Below are 15050 nucleotides of genomic sequence, written 5' to 3' on the forward strand. Positions count from 1 at the left end.
GTCTGGACTATAATTGGTATCATTTATTTGACACCTGCCCCTTGCCTCGTAACACACCTGCAAGCAGATAGAATAGCCATATTTTGTAATTTTTTAAAAAACACTGAAGACTGTCTGGGTGCAGTGGCTCACGCCTGTAATTTCAGCACTTTGGAAGGCCCAGGTGGGTGGGATTACCTGAGGTCAGGAGTTTGAGACCAGCCTGGTCAACATGATGAAACCCCGTCTCTACTAAAAATACAAAAAATTAGCCAGATGTGGTGGCAGGCATTTGTAATGCCGGCTACTTGGGAGAGTGAGGCAGGAGAATCGCTTGAACCCAGGAGACGGAGGTTGCAGTGAGCCGAGATCACCCCACTGCACTCCAGCCTGGGTGACGAGAGTGAAACTCTGTCTCAAAAAAAAAAAAAGGAAACTGAAGACCTTGCTGTGTTACCTGAGCCCAGGAACGATGACACCCTTGTAGCAATGAGGATGCTCAGATAACAGTTTCTAATACCACGCTGCAAGAAAAAGGAACCAGAGCTCCATGGAGAAATGGCCGATTCTAGGGCTGGGCCAAGAACTATATGATTATCCCAGAGCATCTTTTAGCACCGTAAAGTAAGGAATTGCTCAGGAAAACCCAAAGTGATAGGTTATGCCAGAGGAACACAGGATCCAACTGAAAAGAGTTCCCAATGGCCAAATCCAGAAAGATAAAAAGAACAACAAAATAAAACAAAAGCTGGAGTAATAAAATAAATAATGTAATATCAGATCCCAATGGCCAAATCTGGAACAATAAATAAAAAGGAGAGCAAAATAAAATAAAAGCTGGAATAATAAAATAAATAATGTAATATCAGATTCTAACCCAAAGTATAAAATAAGTATGTATGAGTCTATGCTGATGTAGATAAATGATTGCATAAATAAGTAAGTGGGGAGACTAAACAAATCTCCCACACAGAAAAATTCCAGGTAACTTATGTAGATACTACACCCATAGTGTGAGCCACGCATAGTGACTTCTTTCCAAAGAGTACAATATAGATGGGGGGAATAGTAACTTCGGAGTGGAGAACCCTGATGAAGACCACCTGAGCCAGGTGATCAAGGTCAACATCAACAGTGATTAGTCATATTGATAATATTTACCCTTGATGTGATATGAAGAGAATGGCACTCCCCGTCTGTGACCTTCCCAAAACCCAGGAACCTGGTGTAATCATGAGAAAAACATCAGAAAAATCCCAGTTGACAAACATTTTACAAAATACCTGACCAGTTCTCCTTCACACCGTCCTCAAAAGCAAGGAAAGCCTGAGAAACTGTCACAAACCAGAGAAGCCTAAGGAGACAGGACAACTACGTGTCATGTGATATCCACCTTGGATCCTGGAACAGTCCAAGAACAGTACAGGGAAAGCCTTAAAAATCTGAATAAGTAATTGACAGTAGTTAACACAGCACTATCTGCTTATTAGTTTTGACAAATGCAGCATACTAATGTAAGAAGTTAACAAAAGGAGAAAGTGGGTGTGGGGTGTATGGGAACTCTCTGTACTATCTTTGAAACTTTTCTGTAAATCTAAAACTATTCCAGGCCAGCCACGGTGGCTCATGCCTGGAATCCCAGCACTTTGGGAGGCCAAGGTGGGCGGATCACTTGTGGTCAGGAGTTCGAGACCAGTCTGGCCAACATGGTGAAACCCTGTCTCTACTAAAAATACAAAAATTAGCCAGGCATGGTGGCGCATGCCTGTAATCCCAGCTACTTGGGAGGCTGAGGCAGGAGAATCACTGACCCGAGAGGCGGAGGCTGCAGTGAGCTGCAGGAAGCCACTGTGTGGGCAGTGTAGTGAGGAGAGGGTAGGAGATGAGGTCAGGGAGGTGATGAACCCGAGGGTGGGCAGACCACATGGAGCCAGGTTCCACTGTAAGGACTGTGCTTTTATTTGGAGGGAGGTGATATCCATTGTGGGGATTTGAGCAGGAGCGGGACGTGATCCGACTTAGGGTTGAACAGGATCCCTCTGGCTGCTGGCTGGAGACTAGGCTGGGAGGATAGGGGCTAGATAAGGATAGGAGCAGGAAGAGTGAGGAGGTGACTGTAGTAGCCTACACCAGGGGTCAACAGACTTCTGTAAAGGACCAGATAGTAAATATTTTTGGCTTTGCACATCATACTGGACCTGTCTCAGCTACTCAGTTCTCCTGCAGTAGCACAAAAGCTGCAGCAGACAGGATGTAATTGCATGAACATAGATGTGTTCTAATAAAACTTTATTTACACAAACAGGCGACAGGCCAGATTTGGCCCCTGGGTTATAGCTTACTAACCTCTGATCTAGGTGGGAGATGATGGTGGTTTGGACCACGGTGGGGCGGGGGGCGGTGCGGGCAGTGGAGGAGGTGAGAATGGTCAGATTGTGGGTATATGTCGAAGGGAAAGCCAACAGGATTTGGTGATGGATGGGTGGCAGGATGTCAGAGAGAGGAGACGGGGATAACTCCAAGACACATGCAGTGCCTAGGCCAGTGTTGGGAACATAGAAGGTGATCAGTGTGTACACATCTTGAATCAGCAATTTGGTATTTCATGCCTCTTTGCCTTGTCTTTTCCAGTGACATGATAGGCACTGTGAGGGCAAGAGCCAGATTTCATCCTTGAAGCCTCCCCTCTCTTTTTTTTTTTTTTCAAGCTTAATTCACTTTATTTTTCTTGTATAAAAACCCTATGTTGTAGCCACAGCTGGAGCCTGAGTCCTCTGCACAGAGACTCTGATGGGGTCTTGACAAGGTAGTCAGTGAATTCCTGACCTGAATTCCTGAATTCTAGGGAGACTTGGTGAATACAGTCTCCTTCCAGAGGTTGGGGGTCGGGTAGCTGTAGGTCTTAGAGATAGCATCAAAGGTGGCCTTGGCGAAGTTTCCCAGGGTGGCAGTGCAGCTGCAGCGTAGCAGTCATAGATACCCGCCATCAGCAGCAGCTTTTGGGCATGGGGACCGAGACGATGCCAGTGCCCCTGGGTGCAGGGATGAGGCGCACCAGCACAGAGCCGCAGTGGCCTGTCACCTTACAAGGGACGGTGTGGGGCTTGCCGATCTTGCTCCCCCAGTAGCCTCTGCACATGGGGACAATGGAGAGCTAGCCCAGGATGATGGCCCCGCGGGTGGCAGTGGCCACCTCCTTGGAGCACTTAACACCCAGACCGACATACCATTATAGTCACCGATGGCAATAAATCCCTTGAGCCTGGTGCGCTGGCTGGCGTGGGTCTGCTTTTGCACTGGCATGATCTTCAAAACCTCATCCTTGAGAGAAGCCCCCAGGAAAAAGTCAATGATCTCAAACTCTTTGATGGCCAGGAAGAAGAGATAGATCTCCTCCAGGAACTTGATCTTCATGTCCTTGACCAGGTGGCCCAGCTTGGGGATAGACGTCCACTCCTTGTCCTTGGTCTTGCCTCTGTGAGCTCCTCGGCCTTGGCCCGGGCCCTGTCCGTGGCTATGACCCCAGCCCCGGCTGCCCCTGCTGAAGCCTCCACGGAAGCCACCGTGGTTCCCCATCCCAGGGTCCCCAGGGCCTCCAGCCCCCCATCCCCCAAAACCGGATGTTTTCTTGGAGAAGAAAGAAGCTTCCCCTCTCTTGACCCATCATTGTCTGATGCGGTGCCGGGCCCATAGTAGGTGTTTTTATAGTCTTGTGATAGACAGATCTTCTCGAGCACAGGCTCTGAAAGGAGATGGGTCCGGGTGCTGGCTCCTCTTCCCCTCGCCTTGGGCACATCTGAGTTTGCTTGGGCTGCCATTACAAAGTCCCACAGACTGGGTGCCTTAAACAAGAGAAACTTACTGTCCCACAGTTCATGAGATGAGAAGTCCAAGATCAAGGTTGGTTCCTTCTGAGGGCTGCAAGGGAGAATCTTTTCCTTGCCTCTCTCCTAGCTCCTGGTGGTCTCGGATGTCCTCTGACTCGTAGAGAACATGTCACCCGGTCTCTGTCCTCGTCATCACCTGGCATTCTTCGTCTTCTGTCTCTGTGTCCAAATACCCCCTTTATAAGGACATAGACATATTGGTTGAAGGCCCACGCTAAGGTCCTCATCTTAATGTGATCATCTGCAAAGACCCTATTTCCAAATAAGGTCACATTCAACATCTTGTAGGGGACACAGTTCAACCCATAGCAGGCATGTTCCCACGCTCCTCTCTGCCTCGTTTTCTCCTAGTTTCCTACTACATATATAGAAAGTGCTGGCCATAGTCCCTGGCACATTGAAAGCTTTTAATAAATACTAGTTTCTATCCCTAGTCCGATACTAGTTTCTGTCCAATGATAGAGATTTTTGTCTCTATCTCACTGAGATATTTGTAATTAATTTTTTTCAAAAGCAATACATACACACATTATCCTTTTTTTTTTTTTCTTTTTTGAGACACAGTCTCGCCCTGTCACCCAGGCTGAAGTACAGTGGTGCGATCATAACTCACTCCAGCCTCGACCTCCCCAGGCTTAGGTGATCCTCCCACCTCAGCCTCCCAAGTAGCTACAACTGTAGGTACATGTCACTACGCCTGGCTAATTTTTGTATTTTTGGTAGAAACAGAGTCTCGCCATGTTGTCCAGGCTGGTCTCAAACTCTTGGGCTCAGGAGATCCACCCTCCTCGGCCTCCCAAAGTGTTAGGATTATAGGTGTGAGCCACCACACCTGGACCTCATTTTTTTTAATGAAAGTATTTCAATAAGCTAAAACCTTCTTTGATCACCAGCCCAATCCCAGTGACTCCCCATATGAAACTGCTGCTTCCAGCCAGATGTATGGGCTTCCAGATCTTTCTTTTTCCAGTTATGTACAATATATCCATATAAAAATCTCATATTTTAATGAGATTTTATAAATATATACATGGCATCATACTGGGTGTATCACTCTTTTTTTTTTTTTTTAAACAGAGTCTTGCTCTGTCACCCAGGCTGGAGTGCAGTGGCGCCATCTCAGCTCACTGTAACCTCCACCTCCTGGGCTCAAGCGATCCTCCTTTCTCAGCCTCCCAAGTAGCTGGGATTACAGGTGTATGCCACCATGCCCGGCTAACTTTTTGTATTTTTAATAGAGACAGGGTTTCACTATGTTGGCCAGGCTGGTCTCCAACTCCTGACCTCAAGTTATCTGCCCACCTTGGCCTCCCAAAGTGCTGGGATTACAGATGTAAGCCACCGCGCCCAGCCGGATGTATGATTCTTTAACCTGCGTTTTTCACACTCTAGGATGTCTTGGAACCATTTCCATGTGCTAGCATAAAAATTCACCTCCTTGGCTTGGGACGTGGCTCACGCCTGTAATCCCCACACTTTGGGAGTCCAAGGCAGGGGGGTCATCTGAGGTCGGGAGTTCAAGACCAGCCTGACCAAGATGGAGAAACCCCGTCTCTACTAAAAATACAAAATTAGCCAGGCGTGGTGGTGCATGCCTGTAATCCCAGCTACTCAGAAGGCTGAGGCAGGAGAATTGCTTGAACCTGGGAGGAAAAGGTTGCAGTGAGCTGAGATTGCACCATTACACTCCAGCCTGGGCAACAAGAGCAAAACTCTGTCTCAAAAAAAAAAAAAAAAAATCCACCTCCTTTTTCTGCACTGCTGGGTAGGATTCCACTGAATGGATATACCACATTTTATTTAGCTACAACCTCATCAAGGGAACTTTAGGTGTTTTCCAGTTTCTCACCAGGATGATGGACATTTTTACACAAGGCTCTTTGCAGGTGTTACTCTGGGTCAGAAAGTAAAAATCCCTCGAGACGGGGATTGCACCAGGTCCCGGTCCTTAGCCCCACTGCACTTAACCTGTGTCAAGGCCATGGGAACCCTTCCACCGTCTCTGCCAGCAGATCCCATTCAGCACCCACCCCAAGATACTCACACTTTGACCCGGAAGAGACCAGAAGCACCCTGCAGTTCGTGTGGACAAGTCTCCCCTCTGACTTACAGTGCCCTCACCCTCCTACCTAGGAGAGGGATGGCAGCACTGAGGGTCGTGGGATTCTCTTCCCCGGAGGCTCCCCCATCCTCGTGGCATCTGCGCGGTCCAGCTCCCCTCCGAGCTGGCTCAAGGGGTAACTTGATCCAGGTCAGCTGGTGGAGTATGAGGTAGCGTCTAGCTGAGCGTCACGGTATTTTATTAAGACCGAAATGTGATCGCTACTGTTGTCACACTTTAGCACCCCCAACAATCCCCTTACAAATGAGAAAAACAGAGCCTCCCCAAATGCCTTTCCCCTGACATCAAGGAAAGCGCATGGAACCCTGCCCAGAGGCCTGAGCCCGGGTGACCCCAGGAGTGGCTCCAGAGCTTGAGGAAAGGCCTGGGGGGCGGAGGGGGTGTTTTTCCAGTTTCAGGCAAAGCAGTGAGCTGGGGGCTATCTGCTGTTTCCTCTGCGCCTGGGTCTGTAAAGTCAGCGGTTGCCATTTAAATCCCATTTTCCTTAACATGTCAGGATTGCTCATTCTAGGCCATCCATTTATATGGCCATGGCTCAGAGGTCTCAGACTCACATGCCTAGGGGGGGTCGAGGATCCAGGTAATGTAAACTGAAGCAAGCCCCGTAGAGATGGTGGGAAACTGCAAATGGATGCCCTGGCTGAAGGAGGTAGCTGAAAATCTGGAGAGAGAACAAGAACAAGAAGAGAAAGGGAAGAGGAGGCAGAGAGAAAAGAGAGAGGATATCCCCCAAGTTTACATATTGCCCATTGCTTCAAAAAAATGTAAGCATGCGATGAGCTAAGTAGATATGTCTCCAGGCCAGTTTGCAGGCTCTTCTGTAACTGAACTTATCAACACAGTAGACAAGCTGCCGGCCTGACTCCCTCACCCCTCTAGAGCAGCGCTGTCCAATAGAGATTTCTGCGATGATAAAATATCTGCAGCGTTCACTACAGTAACCACTGGCTACATGTAGCTCTTGAGCACTTGAAGTAGGACTAAAGAACAGAACCTTTAATGTTATTTAACTTTACTGAATTTCAATATAACTATAAATAGCCACAGGCAACTAATTGCTACCATATGAGACAACATGGCTCTAGATTCTTTCAATGTAGAGGGTATCATCGTGCTTGACTACTGCAAAAAAGATCACTCCTTCTTGGGGAGAGGGGGTAGATTATACCTGAGACCACCAAGCATTAATCAGAGTCCTGGGTAAATGGAAAGAAAGGAAATTCGAAATACTGAGCAGTAAAAGCTTAGGTGTAACCAGATGTCTGCTGGCTCAAGAGTGGTCACTCAGTGTCCTTCCAGTCCCCCACTTCCCAGTGAGTTTCTCATTCAGGGTCACCCTTTAGCATCCACTGTGTTCTTGGCCATCTGCTTACTCCCATTTGCCCAGAGCTGACCCCTAGGAAGCCACCTGGGGGGACTTCCCTGCTGCCGTTGGTCTCCAGGCCTTAAGAGCACACCACTGTCCAAACCCAGGGTGCTGCCCGTGGGTCATAGAGGTGCAAGGTCCTATGCAGAGGCGAGAATGGCAGTCGCACTTTGTCACCTGCCACAAAGTTGCTGTGCCTGGGCCCATGTGTGTCAAGGACTCTGGAAACAAGCCTCACCTTTCATCAAAACCCTTTCTAATCTGAGGCCCATTCAAGGGGCCAGAGAGGGACCAGCAGCCACACTACCCCCTTGCCAACCCCTCTCTCAGATTCCAGCCCAGCTCCCCACAAGGCAACCCAGGCTGCCCCAGATGCCACTGACCCCTCTCTTGCCTCCCTAAACATCACCATAACAACAAGACTACCTTATGTATCTTTTAAAAATTAATGAGGAGGCCTGTAATTCTACCACTTTGGGAGGCCACAGCGGGAGGATCACTTGAGCCCAGAAGTTCAAGACCAGCCTGGGCAACATATTGAGACCCTATCTCTATTTTTTAAAAAAAAGAAAAAAAATGAATGAGGCAGGGGCTTCCCACCATCCCCCTGCAAAGCTTATATTCTCAAAGATAAATTCAAGCCTTTTGGCCAGGCACGGTGGCTCATGCCTGCAATCTTAGCACTTCGGGAGGCCAAGACTAGAGGATCTCTTGAGGCCAGGAGTTTGAGACCAGCCTGGCCAACATAGCAAAACTTCATCTCTACTCAAAATACAAAAATTAGCTAGGCATGGTGGCACACACCTGTAGTCCCAACTACTCGAGAGGCTGAGGCTTGAGAATCACCTAAACCTGGGAGGTGGTGGCAGTGAGCTGAGATTGTGCCGCTGCACTCCAGCTTGGGTGACAGAGCAAGACTGTCTTTAAAAAAAAAAAGCTTTTTGCTTGTCCAATTGTCTAAAAAGAGATCTGTTCAAAATGTTGCAAATACCCTTTCTTCCAACTTCTCTACTCCCATCAAGGTTCCAGAGATGTTACAACCAATTTTTTCTCAGTAGTCAAGCTCAGAGTCCCACGTGCTTCTCCTCCTCCAGCAGCCTTTGTAAGGAGGCAGCTGCCTCCAGAAATCACCTTGCAACTAAACTGTGGGAAAATGTGTAAGATCTTAACACAGTGGTAGAAACTAACATGTATGCAGCAGCCACTGTGCACCCAACACTGTTCTCAGTGCTCTCATGCAGCATCTCGCTTCTCCTTACCTCATCTGGAGGTGGGTTCAGTTATCAGGTCCATTTATCAGTCAGGCCTCTGGGGTTCACGAGGGTCATGCCCCTCGCTCAAGGTCACACACTGGGAAGTGGTTGGATCCAGGATCCAGGCCCAGGCGGTCAGATTCCAGAGCCTGCACCCTGAACCAGTACCACAGGGGCTGGCACCCCCGCACATTTTTTGCCCCATCAACATATTATCATGTCACTCCGCTGGCATCATGAAGTGCACTCATGATATGTTTGCCCCATCAGCGTGTCACGAGGGCATTTCATGACGCAGGCGGAGTTGGCAGGTGTGCATCGTGTAGGCTCCACATGGGACATGGCATCCCTTATGACTCTTGGCTGCAAAGTGCCAGAAACCCAGCTCCACTCACTTAATCTGAAAAGTGGGTGTATTTGTTCTCCAGGGCTGCTGTAACAAATTTCCCCCAGTTACTGGCTTCAGACAACACACATGTGTCCTCTTACAGTTCTGGAGGTCAGGCTCTGAGAGGAGAATCGGTTTTTTTACTTTTTTTTTTTTTATTTTTTTTTTTTGAGACAGAGTCTCGCTCTGTCGCCCAGGCTGGAGTGCAGTGGTGTGATCTCAGCTCACTGCAGCCTCCTGCCTCCCAGGTTCAAGCTCTTCTCGTGCCTCAGCCTCCCAAGTAGCTGGGACCACAGATGTGCACCACCATGCCCAGCTAATTTTTTGTATTTTTAGTAGAGGTGGGGTTTCTCCATGTTGGCCAGGCTGGTCTCAAACTCCTGGCCTCAAGTGATCCACCCGCCTCAGCCTCCCAAAATGCTGGGATTACAGGTGTAAGCCACCACACCTGGCCCTTTGGTTTTTTGTTTGTTTTAGTTTTTCTTCCAGTGGCCACTTGTGTATGTTGACTGTGGTCTCTTCTTCCATCTTCAAAGCACATGACTCCAGTCACCCTCTCCTTTCTGTCATCAGATCACTCTCTTACAGGGAACCATGTGATTCCATTTAGGGCCCACCCCGACAGCCAAGGAAAAACTTCCCACCTCAAGATCTCTAACTGAACTAAAGTCCTGATTGCCATTTAAAGTAATAGATTTGCAGGTTCCGAGATAAGAATGTGCGCATCTTTGGGGGTTCGTTGTTCAGCCCAGCACAGTCAGGGATGGCTCAGCTTCAGTCCTGACTGGATCCAGGGGATCAGATCGCATGCTCGTGGCATCCCCCTCTCCAGCTCGCAGCCCTGCTTTCCTCAGCAGCTCCCGGCTTAATCCACCATTCAACAGCCCCAGGGAAGAGACAGCACCTCTTCCAAAAGTCCCAGCCAACGTCCCCGGGCTGGTTCCCATTGGCCCACCTTAGACCACATGTTCATCCTTGAAGCAATCACTGTGGCCAGGGGGACCTTGGGTCCCTCTGATTGGTTTTCATTGTCCCCACCCTGTAGTCTTTCGTTTTGTTTTGTTTTGTTTTGTTTTTTTGAGACAGAATCTTGCTCTGTCATCCAGGCTGGAGCACAGTGGCGTGATCTCGGCTCACTACAACCTCCACTTGCTGGGTTCAAGCAATTCTCCTGCCTCAGCCTCCCAAGTGGCTGGGATTACAGGCACCTGCCACCACGCCCAGCTAATTTTTGTATTTTAGTAGAGACAGGGTTTCATCATGTTGGCCAGGCTGGTCTCGAACCCCTGACCTCAAACAATCCACCCGCCTCAGTCTCCCACAGTGCTAGGATTACAGGCATGAGCCACCATGCCCAGCCTCCACCCCATGGTCTTGTCCCACAGAGAGAGGTGTTTCCCCAAGGAAACTGAGTGGGAAACAGCATGGCATTGGAGTTTGTTCAATGGCAAGCCCTGGGGATAGTGCCTGGCACATAGTAAGCGCTCAGTAAATGATCACAGATCATGAGGCACAGCAGGTGTGCCTCCAGGAGCCAATACTTGAAGAGCACAGGGTTTACTAAGCAGATGAGCAGGAGAGCATTTCAAGCAGGGGGAACACCTTTAGCGAGGCAGAAGTGTCCACCATATGGCCAGGGTGACCAAATGTCTGGCCGTACTTGGGAAGCTGGGGACCTAGGGGAGTCCTGGTTTGAACCTATCCCCCTAGTATAATACCATCCCCCTTTAATGCAAAACTCTCTCTGTTTGGAGAGTATCTGTATGGTCACTTTCCTTGCAGTCAACCTGCTCATTTATAAGGAAACCAAACAGACAAAGAGGATGAGATTGAACCCAAGGACCTCTAACCTTGAGTGTCCAAACCCAGACTAGAACCCGAGCCTGATGACTCCCAGTGCAGTGCTCATCCCAGCCCTCAGCTTATGAGGCCAACCCTTAAAGCCTACATCAGATTAACCAGGCATGTTCTTTCTCTCTCTCTCTCTGTCAAATTTTCCATAGGATTGTGACCAGATCCACGTTGATGACGTCTCATCAGATGACAATGGCCAAGATTTAAGGTGGGAATTTGGGGAGTCAAAAATGCCCATTGATTGATTGATTGATTATGAAGTTATCCTTCTACTAGGAAGTGGGGTGGGAGAGGAGGGCTGCTTACAAGGACAAGGTGTGCCTGCCTCCAGCCAGAACTGGGACTTTTGCATCTCAAACTCAAAAATCACAACTAGCCGGGTGTGGTGGCTCATACTTGTAATCCCAGCACTTTGGGAGGTCTTAGCAGGAGGATCACTTGAGCTCAGGAGTTCAAAACCAGCCTGAGCAACATAGTGAGACCCCCATCTCTACTATAATAAATAAATGAGTAAAAATTTGTTTAAAAAATCACAACCTCACCCCTCAACCCTACAGTCTCTTGCTCATCACCTCAAATCACTAAACTCTGCTCATTTATTGCTATTTTTTTCCTGCTTACTGAAGTAATGCATGCATAACAGAAAAAATTCAAACACTTAACCTGACCTCACCTCCCAAACTCACCACCATTAAGAGTTTAGTATATATTCTTCACAGATCTGCTCAAAATGTTGAAAATACCCTTTCTTTCAGCTTCTCTCCTCCCATCAAGGGTCCGGAGATGTTATAACCAATTTTTTCTCAGTAGTCAAGCTCAGAGTTTCACGTGCTTCTCCTCCTCCAGCAGTCTTCGTAAGGAGGCAGCTGCCTCCAAATATTTGGTTGTATTCATTAGCATACATATATATATTTTTTTCTTTTTCTTTTTTTTGAGGCTGACTTTCACTTTTGTCACCCAGGCTGGAGTGCAATGGTGTGATCTCAGCTCACTGCAACCTCCACCTCCCAGGCTCAAGCAATTCTCCTGCCTCAGCCTCCTGAGTAGCTGGGATTACAGTCGTGCACCACCACACCCAGCTAATTTTTTGTATTTTTAGTAGAGGCGGGGTTTCACCATATTGGCCAGGCTGGTCTCAAACTCCTAACCTCAAGTGATCTACCCACCTCAGCCTCCCAGAGTGCTGGGGTTACAGGCGTGAGCCACCGCACCCGACCAGCATGCATATATTTTTAATATAACAATTGATACAGCCAATACTTAAGAAACACTTCTCAAATGAATAAGTGGTGTGTCTGGTTTCTAGGGGAAAACACTCCCAGGACATGGCTTCCAGGAATCAGGTAACCTATTGCTTAATATGAGACACCTTCAGGCCGGGTGTGGTGGCTCACGCCTGTAATCCCAGCACTTTGGGAGGCCAAGGCGCAAGGATCACCTGAGGTCAGGAGTTCGAGACCAGCCTGGCCAACACAGTGAAACCCCATCTCTACTAAAAATACAAAAATTAGCTGGGCGTGGTGGCAGGCACCTGTAATCCCAGCTACTTGGGAGGCTGAGGCAGGAGAATTGCTTGAACCCAGGAGGCGGAGGTTGCAGCAAGCCGAGATCGTGCCACTGCACTCCAGCCTGGGGTACAGAGCGAGACTCCGTCTCAAAAAAAAAAAAAAAAGAGAGACAGCTTCCAGAGGAATGTGGGCTGGAATGTTCCAAGCCTGCCCCTGGGAAAACTTTGTAAAAATGGAACCATAGTTAATCTGTGCTCATCCAAAATTACCACAATTCAATGGCTTTAGGCTCATCAGATGTATTATTAGACCAACTAATGTTTTGGTTACTGGATCAGTCATTGTAACTTTATTTAGTAGCTGCTTCCAAGGTGTCTCTCCCAACTTACTGCAAAAACAAAAATCAAAATTTCTGTTCCTGAGCCCTGCAAGTCTTTTCAAAGCCCGGCACAATCGGAAGTGATCAGCCGGCAGATGCCTGCTTCATTTTAATCAGCCATTCGGAAAATCCCTTCTGCAATCAGGACTGGCAAGGAGCAAAGCTCCAGCCCCACCAGGACTTCTCACCTGATGGAATAAATAAACCCCAGATCAAGGTTAATTGGTCCTTTCCATGAAGTCATCGTTGGGAAGCACTCTTCCTTTCAAGGCAGTGAGCAGCACCGTTCTGTTTCTATAGTTTCCCCTGTAGCTAGCTGGCTTGGAATTGAGAGCAACAGTCCTCTGAACCCTCATGCTGAGCTATTTGGTACCTCACTTTGAGAATTCTCAGCCCAAGGGTGTTTTCTTCCTTAGAGACCAAATTCTCCACTTATTCATTCAAGAAATATTTATGGAGTACCTACTATATGCTAGGTCCCAAACATGAAATGCCTCTTGTTTGTTTTTTTGTTTTGTTTTGTTTTGTTTTTTTCAGTTAGCAGTAAGAACCAACCTTCAGAGATGCCTCGTTTTGTGCCATGTTCTATTCTAAATGCATTGCATGGGATAACTCATTGCATATCCACAGTAACCCTAGGAGAGAGAGATGCTTTTATCCTCATCCTCATTTTTCAGCTGGGGAATGTGAGGCATAGAGAGATTGAGCAATTGGCCCAAACTCACATGGCTGGTCAGCAGGGAAGGCAGGATTCAAATCCAGGCAGCCTGGCTCTGGGACCCAAGCTCTTAACAGATCCTCTGTCCATCATGGACACTGGTTCCTGCCCTCTCCAAGGGCGTCCATCTCCTAACATCTAGACATCTCCCCATGGTAGCATCTGAGTTAATGGTGAGTGTTCACTTTTTCAAGAATAAATTTATGGCCGGGCACAGTGGCTCACGCCTGTAATCCCAGCACTTTGGGAGCCCAAGGCGGGTGGATCACTTGAGGTCAGGAGTGCAAGACCAGCCTGGCCAACATGGTGAAACCCTGTCTCTACTAAAAATACAAAAAATTACCTGGGTGTGGTGGAGGGCACCTGTAATCCCAGCTACTTGGGAGGGGGAGGCTGAGGCAGGAGAATCACTTGAACCTGGGAGGCAGAGGTTGCAGTGAGCCGAGATCATGCCTTTGCACTCCAGCCTGGGCAACAGAGCAAGACTCCATCTCAAAATAAATTTTAAAAAATTAAAAAAATTAAAAAATAAAAAGTCAAAATAAGGGACGAGGCATGGTGGTGCATGCCTATAATCCCAGCACTTTGGGAAGCCAAGGTAGGAGGATCCCTTGAGCCCAGGAGTTCAAGACCAGCCCAGGCAACATAGAGAGACTCCATCTCTCCAAAAAATAAAAATAAGTTAGCCAAGTGTGGTGGCGCACACACGAGGAGCCTGTGGGCCCAGCTCCTCGGAAGGCTGAGGTAAAAGGATCCCTTGAGCTGGGAGGTTGAGGCTGCCATGAGCTGTGATGACACCACTGCACTCCAACCTGGGCAACAGCGCAAGACCCTGTCTCAAAAAAATAAAAATTAAAAAATAAACAAAAGAAAGGCAAATGGATGTGGATCAGGTAAAAGCAAAAGACACCACTTTTCTTGGGGAAGCTAATGAAAGCTGTGGTCCTGCTGCCCCCCAAATGCACACTCGCAGCACCCTGTGCATTTCGAGGGGCTCATGCACACCCAAAAGGCCACCCTTGGGTCCCACAGAGCCTGTGGTCTCCCAGGGAAGATGCCCTGCACCCCCCTGCACTAACACTGTCCCTCCCCTCCTCTCTCCGCAGCACATACAACTTCTCCGCTGACGGCTTCCACAGTTCGGCCCCAGGAGCCAACCTGTGCCTGGGCTCTGGCGTGCACGGCGGCGTGGACTGGATGAGGAAGCTGGCCTTCCGCTACCGGCGGGTGAAGGAGATGTACAATACCTACAAGAACAACGTTGGTGGTGAGTACCGTGAGCCTCGGGCCTCCGAGGAAGGGAAGCTCATTGGGATGGATGCTGTCAATCTGTGTCCCTGCTGTGCCAGGCGCCAGGCAGAGAGGTTCACAAGTTCAGTACCAGCCCACTTAATGCAACCCTGACGACACCCTTCCGAATAGAGCACTGGGATTTTGTCACCTTCACTTTGGGGGTGGGAAAGCCGAGGGATGGAGGCTGCATCTGGTCCAAGATCCTTCAGGCCACAAATGGCGCGGGGTGGACGTGGGGGCGGAATTCTCTTACCCACAGCCAGAGGCTCTCACAGTGTGGTCCTCCAAGTAGCAGCGACAGCA

General features: G+C 48.6%; 1 protein-coding gene across 2 annotated transcripts in view; it reads left to right on the top strand.

The window, feature by feature from the left end:
- Positions 1 to 15050, top strand: part of EYA2 (EYA transcriptional coactivator and phosphatase 2) — a 294449-nt gene that overhangs the window by 264506 nt on the left and 14893 nt on the right. For both annotated transcript variants that reach the window (XM_003316981.5, XM_063802586.1), the window contains 2 exons: positions 10999 to 11057; positions 14561 to 14721. In XM_003316981.5, the coding sequence (XP_003317029.2) occupies positions 10999 to 11057; positions 14561 to 14721 (220 nt within the window). The remainder of the gene's footprint in view (positions 1 to 10998; positions 11058 to 14560; positions 14722 to 15050) is intronic.

This window comes from Pan troglodytes, chromosome 21 (genome assembly GCF_028858775.2).
Source record: "Pan troglodytes isolate AG18354 chromosome 21, NHGRI_mPanTro3-v2.0_pri, whole genome shotgun sequence".
In the NCBI taxonomy this organism is placed as follows: Eukaryota; Metazoa; Chordata; class Mammalia; order Primates; family Hominidae; genus Pan; species Pan troglodytes.